This window comes from Polypterus senegalus, chromosome 12, assembly GCF_016835505.1.
Source record: "Polypterus senegalus isolate Bchr_013 chromosome 12, ASM1683550v1, whole genome shotgun sequence".
Taxonomy (NCBI): Eukaryota; Metazoa; Chordata; class Cladistia; order Polypteriformes; family Polypteridae; genus Polypterus; species Polypterus senegalus.
Window position 1 is genome coordinate 95,477,598 of NC_053165.1, and position 13,758 is coordinate 95,491,355.

General features: G+C 36.7%; 1 protein-coding gene across 6 annotated transcripts in view; it reads left to right on the top strand.

Moving 5' to 3' along the window:
• Positions 1–13,758, top strand: part of LOC120541395 (A-kinase anchor protein 13-like) — a 300,746-nt gene that overhangs the window by 237,428 nt on the left and 49,560 nt on the right. For all 6 annotated transcript variants that reach the window (XM_039772974.1, XM_039772976.1, XM_039772975.1 and 3 more), the window contains one exon: positions 13,402–13,564. In XM_039772974.1, coding sequence (XP_039628908.1) covers positions 13,402–13,564 — 163 coding nt within the window. The remainder of the gene's footprint in view (positions 1–13,401; positions 13,565–13,758) is intronic.

Consider the following 13,758-nt stretch of genomic DNA (forward strand, 5'->3'; position numbering starts at 1 on the left):
TGTCTAGTTGTGAACTTAAAATTAACTTGTAGAGCATGTATGACTCTTTTTGCAGCGAGTACAAGATAGTGTACTCTCTAATAGAATTAGAGTAGATAATGTTTGTGACTTTATGGTGTATTACAAATTAAGACTAGTGTTAATTGGTGAAATTGGCCAAAGTGTTTTTTTGTTTTTTGTTTTGCAGCCCAAAAGCTATGCTGCTGATCTTGTTTGCTTAATAAATTAGTATTTATTAGCCAGCCATGCACAGAGCTTTTACACATGTGTATATGTGCTCCATCTAAGATTTTACCCAATCTGCTTTGAGCATGAATACTGTCATTACTACAGCTGGATTTGCACCCCATATTGTTTTTTTTTTGTTGTTTTTTTTATAAACATAACTCAGTATTTTCATTTGAGGGGTACATATGCTCCTTATATGTTGGATTAAGCATGTTATGCTCTTTGCTGTGCAGCTCAGATCAGGCTTTGCTCCCCTGAATATATTGCTGCATTTGCCTAAAACTTGGGGCTCATGATTTAAGAACACTTACTCAGAAAACAGAAAGAAAAAGCACCCCGAGTTTGGAATTCCTACTTACAAAATTGGGCATGGTCTCTCAAGTCCAAGTTTGTCCAACTTCAGATTATAACATCAATCCAAACTGGCAATGTACACCGGGACCGGGAAGTACGGGGGCTTAACTATTTTTGGGCATTGTATGAGGTCTTGACTTGCTTGATCAGTTTTTTTCAGAATACTCCAACTCTAGTTTAGTTTTATGCACACACACCCTGAATTCTCCAAATAACAGTTAAGTTCTTGATGTATGTAAATGGCTGTTGCCTATGTAATTGAAGGTAATGTATTCTGGTTTTCTGAGTTGTAAGCAATGATTACGATTATAAAGAGAATGTGTTTTATTAACTGAAGAAATTATCAAGTTAATGTTAATATCAAATTAAGGTAGTTTCTCTCAGTAAAGTAAAATACTGTATATGACTTATAGTAAGCACTGCTAAAGTGGCTCTGCATTCCAAAAAAGGATTATCATTACTAACTCCGAACATTAGCAAAAAATTAATTTAATTCTCTTAGCATTGTGTTTGTAGGCACAAGCAAGTGACCCTGAAGTTGATGTAGTTTATAGTTTAAAAATATATATATATATTTGTGACATCATCTTTCTTGCTTTTATTTAAATATTTGAATTTCTTGTATGTACGTTTGAGATTTTGCAGATAGCATTTTTGAGTACCGGAGGTTACTGTGAAGATTTTTTTTTTCAGTTTTAATGTATGATGGAGGATTTTATTTATTTATAAATAAATAAAATTAAATAAATAAAGAATTTACTGCCCAATAACAAGCTGATGTTTGGAATAGCCTGACCGCTATAGAATAGGTAAAAATATCTAACCCTTGAAAGTATTTGATTTTGTTTTTTATTCTACTTCTCTGCATCTTTCATCAATAGCTTTGAGTTAAAATGTATTTATTTTCTGGCCTTGTCCAAAGAAAGATTAAAAAACAAAGACTAGGGCAAAATCGCAAGCCAAAAAGTATTGTCAAAGCAGGCTGTCTCTTTAAGATATCATCTCAAGAAATACACTGACAATTATTAGGTGGCGCACGCCCTCTTTAAGTTGTTGCATTACTTCCTCTGCCTGGTTATAGAATGTCATCAGATCTTGTGCCTTTATATTGTAACAGCAACATGTAAGCTTTCTTTTCTCACAACTGCAAATCCTTTGCTTGCCTTTTAAACATGTTGTGGGGGAGGTTTTACGATGCACATTGTCGGACAGCAAGGTTCGTTGGGATCAACATATTTGAGGTAGGATACTCTCTGTATTAAAGCAGTGTAGTTAACAGATTACGTTGTAGAAAGCAAACTTTTCATTTTGAATCCTGCTTGTCGGTGTTCCCTCACCCCCCTCCTTCAGGTTTTATGCATGGCTTCTCTATTCTGGTGGCACTTTAGGTTCCTGTTTAGATGAACCTTTTGTATTGCAGCTTGTAAATAAACTAAAAAAATAGTGATTATGAAAGCAAAGCCACAATTAATAAAATGTAATGTATGACTGGCAAAACAATGTTAAGCTTTTTTCTTTTTATGTTAATTCATTTTAAAGTTATTGGAGAAGGGGACAATAGACAGTTACTCTCAAGTGATAATTGTTTTAGTAAAGCTGCTTGGCTAGACTGATGTGAAATTTTTTGGCTCAAGTTCAGTATTTTTGGTTTGTTTCCTTTTCATTCTGTGCTGTGTGTGTGTGGAGACACATACACACTCCTATTAGGTGTCTGTATATAAATCTCCCTGCATCACCTCACAGCTTGGCTTTATACAAGTTTATTGCCTTTGCTCCCTTAATATACAGACATGAATGAATAACAGGAAACTGCGAAAATTTGCCAGTAACATGTATTAGTTTGTTTTTGAAATGTAACATTTTTTAATTTTAAGAAAAAATGTAACATCATATGGACCAATTTTCTTCATAGTGCATTTTATGAATACATAAATGTTTATTTTAATACTTACAAAATAAATTTAACGTTTAAATGTCAAAAAGGAGATCAAGAAGACCAGTGTGACCTTTGACCTTTCTGTCTCTTTGTAATCTTTGTCTTTGAGTAGTTTAGAGAGATGCTTCATAAGAAACATCACAGTCTATATTACTAATCTTTAAAGATTAAATGCAGTCACTTTTAAGGTATAAGTGAGTGGCCATCTAGCGAGGCACTGTCTGTTTTAATGAAACTTCAGCCATTTGTATAAAGGTCCTGTGTCGTAAAGCTACTGTTTGATTTTATACTATATATTAACTTTGATGTTCTCTGCTTTTCACAATACAAATGTTTTTACTGACAAATTTCTTTTGCAAAATTCTCACAAATCATGTACAGCTTAATTGAAGTACCACTAGTACAGTGCCTTGAGTTAGGGTGTTGTTGTAAATCATACTTAAAACGTTTTCCTTATCTGTGTTTTTCACATGCTGAAGAAGACAGGCCTTTAATGACCTCTTGGGCATAGCCCACAGCAGTGTGTCTGTCTGTGGAGAGAATGCCGACCCTTGTTGAGAGGTTTACTTTCCTTGGCAGCAACACTCTTGTCTCGTGACTCTTCCTATGAAGTCAGTAGACTTGACTAGATTGTGAGAGCATGGTGGGGGTCATGAAGTTACTGGAAAGGGGTGTGTGGCGCTCTACATATCTCTGCAAAAGAACAAAGGTCCTAGTCTTTTGAATTGTTGTTTTGCTATATGGTTGCGAGATATGAATGCTATCCAGTGACCTGACATGAAAACTGGACATCTCTGGTACTGTGTCACTTCGGAGATTCCTTGGTTACCGTTGGTTCAGCTTTGTGTCGAACGAGTGGTTGGTCATGGAGACCTGAATGAGGCACATTACCTGCATTGTGAGAGAGCATCAGTTATGACCTACGGCCATGTGGTGCGATTCTCTGAGGTTGATCCAGCTCACAGGATCCTCATTGTTAAAGATCCAAGCGGCTGGACCTTTCCAAGTAGATGCCCATGTAACATCTGGCTGTGGCAGATAGATGGTCATTTCCAAGGAGGAGGGACTGGACCACATAGCTGCCTGGGGGTTGCCAACCAGGATCCAGAACTGTTTTGTCGTGTGGTGGGTACGGCAACGCGCTTTACCAGTGCATGCTCCCCAACCTGACCTGAAGACGACAAGTGAGTTACTTGTCAGCAGATACCTTGAAGTCAGTAATAGAAATCTAAGTGTCCTCACCCCTACGCATTTATATTTATTGCAGCAACCGTTCAGAACATTATGCACAAGTGCCTATCAGCTTTACACGGTGGTTAGTATTTTTGTCCATTCATCCTGGCAGATTTTCTCTGTATCATTCAAGTTTTTGGCATAGTGCTTATGTACTCTTGTTTTAAAATTGTGCCATACCTTCCTAGTGAGGTTGAGAGCTCTCAGTACGTGAGATCATTATCTTCATGGAAATCATGTTGTCTTCCATGCTTGTATTTTTAGCAGTGTGCAATGTATTTCCATGTATTTTTATAAGTATTCTAACCATTCTGTTTTTCTTCAGTTAAGTCTCAAGAGTCCATATTAATGAAAAGTGTCTCCACACAGTGACATTGCTGCTACCATACTTTGGGCATGGGCAGGTTTAACATTTACACTTTTAATATTTTGCTGTACCTTTAATAATTGGAGTTCAGTTTTGAAATATTTATTATTCCCTTTTTGGGTAGTTTATTTTAAGGAGACATATGTACATAGTGCTGATAGTGCAATGTACATGTGGCAATAAGCTTGAACTTAAATAAATGGGCAAAAAATTATTGTGATGGTTCACCTAACAAGAAAAGCCCTTGAGTCAGTTTATCTCATTTAAAAATTTTTTGTGTTAGTGGTACCTCACCTGTCTTTTGGGAAGGCTAAGTTACAATACACAGTTGGCATATTAAACCATCTTGCAAACTTCATTCTGATTTAACATATGGGAAGATGAGGTCTTATTTATTTGGTTCGCATCTGAACCAATAATTAGCATTCAGTTAAATATAGCCAGGTGAAGGTTTAAAATTCTGTTGCTACATACATATACTGTAGGAACCACACAACGGGTGGAGATACTCAGTTTTTTTTTAAATATATTTTCATACATTTTTCACATAGTACTATTACTAATGCTAAACACTGCCTGGTTCTTAATTACTGAGAAGTGGGGGGTGTATTCTGTGATGCTTCATATGTCCTCCCATAATACAAAGTGTGTACTACTTCATCTTCTACCTGATTATAACAGTTTTTGCATGCAGAAATTGTGAAACTTGCCAAAATATAAATCAGCATCAAGTAAATTTGTCAGCTTTAGAGGAGATTAATGAAAGATGGCTCCTATAGTTGAAGGAAATGATGCAGCCATTTTCAGTCGAACAGCAGTGCTAACCACTACAACACTGTGCCTAAAACGGCAAAAGACACAGACGGAATGAATGCCACAAATAAAATACAACAAACAGCCACAAATTAGCAATAAATAAAATAAACTAGAGGTGCTTACAGAGTTCCATCCTTGGTATGCAGATTGGCGGCACCACAAAGTTGCATTGTGGGACTGCCTCGTTCCATTGTCTGTTTTATTTCTGATTTAATTGTGCAAATACATTTATCAAGATGAAGGAATTGCCTTGTAAATAGTACTACATCTTGTGTTTTTATAATTTCTCCATGTGTCCTGCGTTTTCTGATGAGGGGGTTGGAGGGCTCCTTTAGGTCTTGTTTTAGGATCATAGCTAGGCACATGGCTAATTCCCATGCTTAATAAGCCTTGCAATGCCACCACATAGATCAAAGTTGCATATCCTATGGCAGTACTTGTAATATTCTTATTATGCTCAGCTAATGTATCTCTCAAATGAAAATACTGCAAGTTTTCTTTATTTTCTTTTTAAATGCACCCAGGATGGAAATCTAGTAGGGTGTGTCAAACTTTGGGGTTTCAGGACCCATGTACAGCAATCAAAGAGCAGGTTGGAGTTGAGTTAAAACATCTGCGAATGGGAGAGTAGTGTTTCCCCATGGTTAAGCAGCCAAAAGAAGACGACTGCACAATACAGTGTTTTTTTTTTTTTTCTCTCCTCTGGCTACTTAATGATAGCCAGAACAGCAATGAACCTATAATAAACATGCATGAAAGTTTTGTGTATTTTTTGCTACAGTTTTGCGATGTCATTTTGAATTTGCAAAGCATCTTGGAGCATTTGGGGGGGTGTGGGGGTTCTGAAAGGAGTTTTGCCTAAGCCAGCCACATGGCAAATTTCCAGGAAAATATTAAGTGAACACAGCACTTTTGCAGCAAAAATGCTTTGGGGAATTTCGCCAATCAACATTAAAGGAGAAGACGTGGCAAATATTAGGAAAGGCTAGTATTGTCTTTCTTGTTGATTGTGTTTACATTTCAGTGGTGAATCTGGAAAGAGAGCAAATGTTGTTGTTGTTTAGGCTTAAATACCAATATTAAAAGCTAGATAAGTAGCCCCTTCTATGCCTCATGTTATCTCTTCACTGCAGGCATGAGTGTTTAGAGAAAGGGATTTATTGCTTTCAGTAGGACTGTTATTTTAAAAGAGCATCTCCAGCTGGATACACTGGACAGACGTTTCTGTTGTAATCTCTGCAGCCATGCAAATGTTAGCTTGCTTAATCGAGCTTAGCCTCTTTCAGTTCCCATAATAGTGAAATAAGTCATCAGTGAGCTATTATCCAAGCATTAGATTTTCGTATCTTTTTGCTTTAAAAACATGCATATCCTTAAAAAGCAAAGGGTAAAATCAATTTTTTTTGGGTTTTGTATTATAATATTTATAAGGTATCAAAACAGACATTTTTCTTCCTACCTATAGTGGTGATGTATTTATTATGTTGATGCACTTTTGCCTTATTCAAAGACATTTAACTCATCAGGTCTTAGATTCAGCATGTGTAGGGAGGTTTCAACAAAAGATTGTGGCTTCTTAGAAAACATACATATTGTTCACAGAAATAAGTGACTTTTATTCCCTTCATTAATGTTCATTTAGGGGTAAGCCTCACTTTAGTTTACCTAAGTTCATCAATAAACTAAACATTAATAAATGAGAAAGCACATATTGTTTAAGATGGTCATTAGAGACATAATAGTCTTCTTATAAGACAAGTAGATAACTGAATCCAAATTTAACAGTCTAATGGCTCACTGGTAAAGCAGTTAGCATTTTTGATGATTGCTACAGTATTGGTTGATGGATGCCAGGGGAAGGAAGATACTTTCTTCAGTCATCTCTGGTCTTAAAGGTCCTATAGACAAGGATTTGACTCCAGTGATTGATGAACTGGGTAGTTTTAATAACTCCGTACAAGCACTGGTAATCTGCCACATTACAGCTGTCATACAGAGTCTAGTGGAGCTAACCATTGTGCTGCCCATAGTGCAGTTAGTATTAAATCTTGGTCCATTAGTTTTTGTGCCTCCTTAACTTGAAAGGTGGTAGTGAGGAACCTTGGGAAATGTGCACCCCTAAAAAATTAACATTACTTAAATTTTCTGTTAATGTTAGTTTATATGTGACTCACAAAAAGTCTCCTGAAGTCGGTATTCAGTTCCTTTTCTGGTGACAGTTATGGCAACATTCACTAAAAAACCTAATCAGAACCTCCACTGCTATGTCATCAGTAAACTCAAGGTTTGCTTGGCATTTTTGAGAACATGGAGAAACAAAATTTACAAAACAACATTGATTCTTTGTAACAATCCAAGATATTTGTCCACATCCAATGTTGATTGGCGGCTCTAGTTGTCAACCTACAAAGTGGCCACACAATATAAAATCAACATGTTTCCTTAAAGACACTAGATGTTAGGCTTACAACGAAAATATTTACCTGGTTATGACATATTTATTTTTTTGAAATCAGATCTACATAAAATATATTAATAAAGAGGAGCACTAAACAGAGAAACTAGATCTGCTTTTTACATTTAGTAAGAAAAAAAACAGCCTAGTGTCCTGTTTAATTAGTAATTTAAAAATACCCTCTGCAATTTTCTTGAATGCCTTACTAAATAAAACTGTTAACTCTTCATAAATCATAAGACCAGCCTTTATTATATCACTGAGTTTTCTGGTGATGTCTGGATTAGGTTTACTCTTATATTTGTGAGACAGATGAGTGATAACACAACAAAGTTGTGATTGCAAGGTTTGTACCAAGAAGCTGTGACTTAATTGGGCACATAGCTATTTATTTATTAATAAAAATATCGAGAGAGTGAATAAACACACTGCTTATGTTGCTGCAAATTATTATGATGGAAAACGGGAACAGCACACAGACCTGACATTTTTATTTTATTATAAAGTCAGGGTTCTCCGCAGTCTCCAAACATAAAGGTTCTCTGCATCGCAAACTTGTCAGGGTAATCGGTGTACCTGTACGTACAGAATTATCCTTTTTTTTAATTGTGGCAATCATTTTTAAGGAATACTCCGCATTTTCATTCTTTCTCAGTTTCTGATAGTACGTTGAAGCCCATTTACCACTTAAATGTGTTCTGACGTTCTTCAAGGCCGGCAGACAGAAGTTTCAGTGTAAGGTTGTCATACTCGCTATTCATAGTACTGGAGAATGTCAATGTATTGCCTTTTGATTAGCACATGCAAGTAAGAACTTCATCGTACTCTGTGTGAAAGTGATGATTCTATAAACCTGTAAATGGTTACTTATGAAATAGACTGAAGATAGAATTTTGGAATATCGAGTGCAAAAATAAGTGAGAGTGGAGGGTCATCCATAGAATTGGATGGAGTGTAACAAAAAAAAGATAAAATAGAAGGTTGTTTCTGCTTCCAGTTTCTTTGAAGACATTTTAAGTGTTTAAAGCTAGAGAGAAAACACTCAATCAAACAAATAACGAACAACACTGGATAGGATGGTAGGGATGTGCAGATCAATATTTTAGTATCAATGCTTCTGTTCCCTCCTTTTCCTTTGAGCATCGATCCTCACATGAAAGTATTGATACCCTATGTTTTCTTTAACCATCACTAAATTTAATATATATATTTTTTCTACACTTTAATGTGTATCTAATGCAGAAAAGGTTAAAAAATAAAGTAGTAAATAACTGTAGGAACTACTGTAGTATAGTTTCTAAACAGAGGGCCTACTTCTCTTGTCCACTCTCTGCTTGTATTCCTCATGCACTGGTATGCTGAGAGAAACAGTTACAAGTATTGTTTGGACTGGTTTTACTTCACAGAACAATAATAATGCAAAATGTGATGTGTGTCAAAAGTCTGTGGAACATCATAGAAACGATACAAACATTCTAAAACACATGAAATCCCCATGAAACCACTGTGTAAAAGAGCACAATGAGTTATGGAATTGAGGAGGTGGAGAATGAGTGAATTTGAGCAAATCTCCCATATCTGAATCCAAGGTGAGACGCAGCAGTGGGCTGATCAACTCATCAATGGATTAATGTATAGAGGGTGCGTTGACTAAACTTTATTTCTGAATTAGTATTGGGGTATTTTAACAATTTAAGCAGAAAATAGCTACTGTGTTTCCCAATTAACCCCCGTACCAGAGAGAGGATGAGTATTGCAGAAGTAGAATGACCAAAAGGATATTGAATAGTAATAGGTTTGCTCAATAGATTAGACAGATTTCAAACCATTTCTGAATGTGTTATATACATCTTGCACTGTATTTGTTTTGTGGAAGATCTGACATGCATTATTAATTTTATTTTATAAAATGTTACTGTTTCAAAATTAAAGATCTCCAGTTGCTAATTTTTTGATGAATGCGACTGCGAACGTATGGTTGCCTTGGTGGCACTGTAGTGCTGTGAACCCATAATTGCCACTGTGACGGACAAGCAACCCTCGGCAGATACGTCAACCACTCTTCAGGGAGCAGTACCATTGTAAAGGTCTCAAAAGAGCTCAAAAATCTGTCAGTGTGTATGTATATGTATGTATGTGTATGTGTCCATTTTTTTTTTTTCTTTTCCCGAATCAGATCAAGGTCTCTTTAGCTGTGAGATGGTGGTTATGAATTTTCAATAGTTCCTTTTAATGTAATTCTCAGTATGATAAAAACAGAAGGTGGCCTAGCACCACATCACTTACATTTAATTTATTTTGGTATAAAGTTATCACATTTTATCAGTTCATCAGGTTAAAAAATATTGCTTTTTAAGCCCACCCTCAAATGTATTATGAATTGCACTTTGTGTGCTTGCCTTCATTAACAGTCGGGTGCAGTCATATCTCACTCTCTGAAGGTATGGAAGATCTGTGGAGTGATTTTATTTTCATTAAACAGCAGCTTGGCCTTGCATGCATTTATGTAGTAGAAGCCTTTATTCCTTCCTTGCAAAGTAGTTTACTGTAACTGTACTTGAGGGGGGGGAAAAACACATATATAATCAATGTGCAGATTCAACATAGGCGGAGTCTGGGTTCAACCAAGATTTCACACATTGGCTCTTTAAGTGAAAAGAAAAATGTATTGGTAAAGATTTCTACATTTCACAGTGGTGTTTTAACAGCATTTTTTAATATGTTTAAAGTTATATTCACATTTAAAGTCAAAATAGATACCAAAAATGAGATTTGAAAAGCAGAAAAATAAGCAGGGTTTTATTTGTTAGGCTGCACTGAATGTGTACAAATGACACTGCAGTTTTGGCAACATGACTTAACCTTTTTGCAGTGGTTAGCACTGCTGCCACACAGCTTCATGAGCCTGGTGGCTTTTCAAAGCACAATCACATCGTCTGTGTGAAGTTTATACATTCTTGTGTCTGTGAGGGTTTTAACTGGGTATTGGAGTTTTTGCCCACAAGGTCTACTAATTAGTGCCTTTAAGTGAGTGTGAGTTGTTTGTATTTGTATTTATCTATGACTGGCTAATATGCCATTCAGGTTGGATTCCTGTTTTGCCTCTGATGTTGATAGTCTCAAGCTTGCTCTAACACTAGAAATAATAGATTACTAAAATTGATTTATGAATGATTTAACATCTTTAAAAGTGTACCTGCACACACTATTTAACATAGTATTTCTGTTGCCGGAACAAGCAAACTACTGTTAGTAGTACTGCGTGTTTATGAGTATAGGACATTACTATAGCCACTTTCACTGAAAAAATATAAAAATTACTGTACTTTTGTATGCAGTTGATACTGAACAGGTGGTAAAACACGAACTAATGAATGATCTTTGGTGGTAGTGAATAAAATGGATGTTTCACTTAGTTTAATTTTTTCGCTGTACCAAAATAGTCATTGGGAATTTAGAATAATCAGACATAAGACAATTATTAGAAATTGTGTTGCATCGTTTTTATTCTGGTGGTAGATGATGTAGATTGAACCTGGGATTGCACTAGGTACTAGTCTCCTTTGCTATTTTTTTATTAATGTATATGTGACCCCAAACTCTGTGAAAATGGGGTAAACTGTTTAAGTTAAGGTAGGTAGGTGTTGGTAAGTCCACTGTGTTGATAAATGATGCTGTGTGACTACTTATGTTATAAAGTTTTTATTACATACTATCATATCTGCATTAGCTGAGATTTATATGACTTTAATGTGTTGACATATAGCTCTAGCACTATTCCTCTATATTTTCTGATTTATTGTCTCATTGTTTGATAGTAGGTTTAGTGAGTCAGCGTATTAAATTAAGCTGTAATAATTTTAAATTGGAAATATTTATTAACAATAAGTTTAGATGAGCTCTATAGCAAGGATGTTTTATCCAATATCCAAGAATGTAAGGCAAAAGTATTAAGTGTCGGTTTATCTTCTTCTTTCGGCTGCTCCCATTAGGGGTTGCCACAGCGGATCATCATCTTCCATATCTTTCTGTCCTCTGCATCTAGTTCTGTTACACCCATCACCTGCATGTCCTCTCTCACCACATCCATAAACCTTCGCTAAGGCCTTCCTCTTTTCCTCTTCCCTAGCAGCTCTATCCTTAGCATCCTTCTCCCAATATACCCAGCATCTCTCCTCTGCACGTATCCAAACCAACGCAATCTCGCCTCTCTGACTTTGTCTCCCAACCGTCCAACTTGAGCTAACCCTCTAATGTACTCATTTCTAATCCTGTTCATCCTCGTCACACCCAATGCAAATCTTAGCATCTTTAACTCTGCCACCTCCAGCTCTGTCTCCTGCTTTCTGGTCAGTGCCATCGTCTCCAACCCATATAACATAGCTGATCTCACTACCGTCCTGTAGACCTTCCCTTTCACTCTTGCTGATACCCGTCTGTCACAAATTACTCCTCACACTCTTCTCCACCCATTCCACCCTGCCTGAACTCTTTTTCACCACTCTTCCACAATCCCTGTTACTCTGTACTGTTGATCCCAAGTATTTAAACTCATCCACCTTCACCAACTCTATTCCCTGCATCCTATCCATTCCACTGAACTCTCTCATTTACACATATGTATTCTGTCTTGTTCCTACTGACCTTCATTCCTCTCCTCTCTAGAGCATATCTTCACCTCTCCAGGGTCTCCTCAATCTGCTCCCTACTATCGCTACAGATCACAATGTCATCAGCAAACATCATAGTCCAAGGGGACTCCTGTCCATCACCATTGCAAATAAGAAAGGGCTCAGAGAAGATCCCTGATGTATTTCCCACCTCCAACTTGAATGCATCCATCGCTCCTGCCACAGACGTCGCCACTGTCACACTTCCCTCGTACATATCCTGTACAACTTTTACGTACTTCTCTGCCACTCCCAACTTCCTCATACAATACCACAGCTCCTCTCGAGGCACCCTGTCATATGCGTTCTCCAGGTCCACAAAGATGCAATGCAACACCTTCTGGCCTTCTCTAAACTTCTCCATCAACATTCTCAGAGCAAACATTGCATCTGTGGTGCTCTTTCTTGGCATGAAACCATACTGCTGCTCACTAATCATCACCTCGCTTCTTAACTGAGCTTCCACTACTCTTTCCCATAACTTAATGCTGTGGCTCATCAATTTTATTCCCCTATAGTTACTGCAGCCCTGCACATCCCCCTTATTCTTAAATATCAGCACCAGTACACTTCTTCTCCACTCCTTGGGCATCCTCTCACTTTCCAAGATTACATTAAACAATTTGGTTAAAAACTCCACTGCCATCTCTCCTAAACACCTCCGTGCTTCCATAGGTATGTCATCTGGATCAACAGCCTTTGCATTTTTCATCCTCTTCATAGCTGTCCTTCCTCCTTGCTAATCTATTGCACTTCCTGATTCACTATCTCCACCTCATCCAACCTCTTCTCTCTCTCATTCTCTTCATTCATCAGCCTCTCAATGTACTCTTTCCATCTGCTCAACACACTCTCCTCGCTTGTGAGTATGTTTCCATCTTTACCCTTTATCACCCTAACCCGCTGCACTTTCCCAGCTTGGTCCCTCTGTCTAGCCAATCTGTACAGGTCCTTTACTCCCTCCTTAGTGTCCAACCTCTCATACAACTCATCATACGCCTTTTCTTTAACCTTCGCCTTGCGCCTTATCTCCTTGTACTCTTATCTATACCTGCAATATGTAATGTTGTTAATTGTTAAGGTTTTGGGTTTACACTCTCCTATCCTCAGAATATAGTGTGTGTTAAATTTTATACTATTATATATTTAATGTAGGTTATTAAGGAAAGAATAGAAAATGTTGTTTATTGACAATTATAATTGTATGTATAAATACAATAATTATACTTTTTTGCTGCTAATTAAAATATATATCTCTTGATCTATCAATGTATGTTTAGATGTTTGTATTGCTGTTTTCTGCAAAATGTTGATGTTTTTCTCATCTTTTGTTGGTAATTAGGAAAAAGACAAAGAAAAAATAAAAGAAAAAGATGTCAAGGAGAAAGAAAAAGATAAAAAAGTCATAAATGGACATCTCTTCAGTGCAGCAACCACTTGTGTTCCCACGCTGTGCTACCAATGCAGCAAAGCATTGACTACAAAAGAAATCTACTTTTGTTCAAGTAAGAATTTAGCAATTGTACATTTCTGGTCAGTTTTTAATTTCAGTGGGTATATGTGATGATGACTAGATCAATGTTGACTTTTTCCAGGTGCCAAAATATTTTAAATGGCCTTTTCTCTGCAGTAGTATGGTTCCTTCTCCCATTAACAATAATTCTTAAGTAGCAGTTTTGAAATTCAGATATGACAGCTT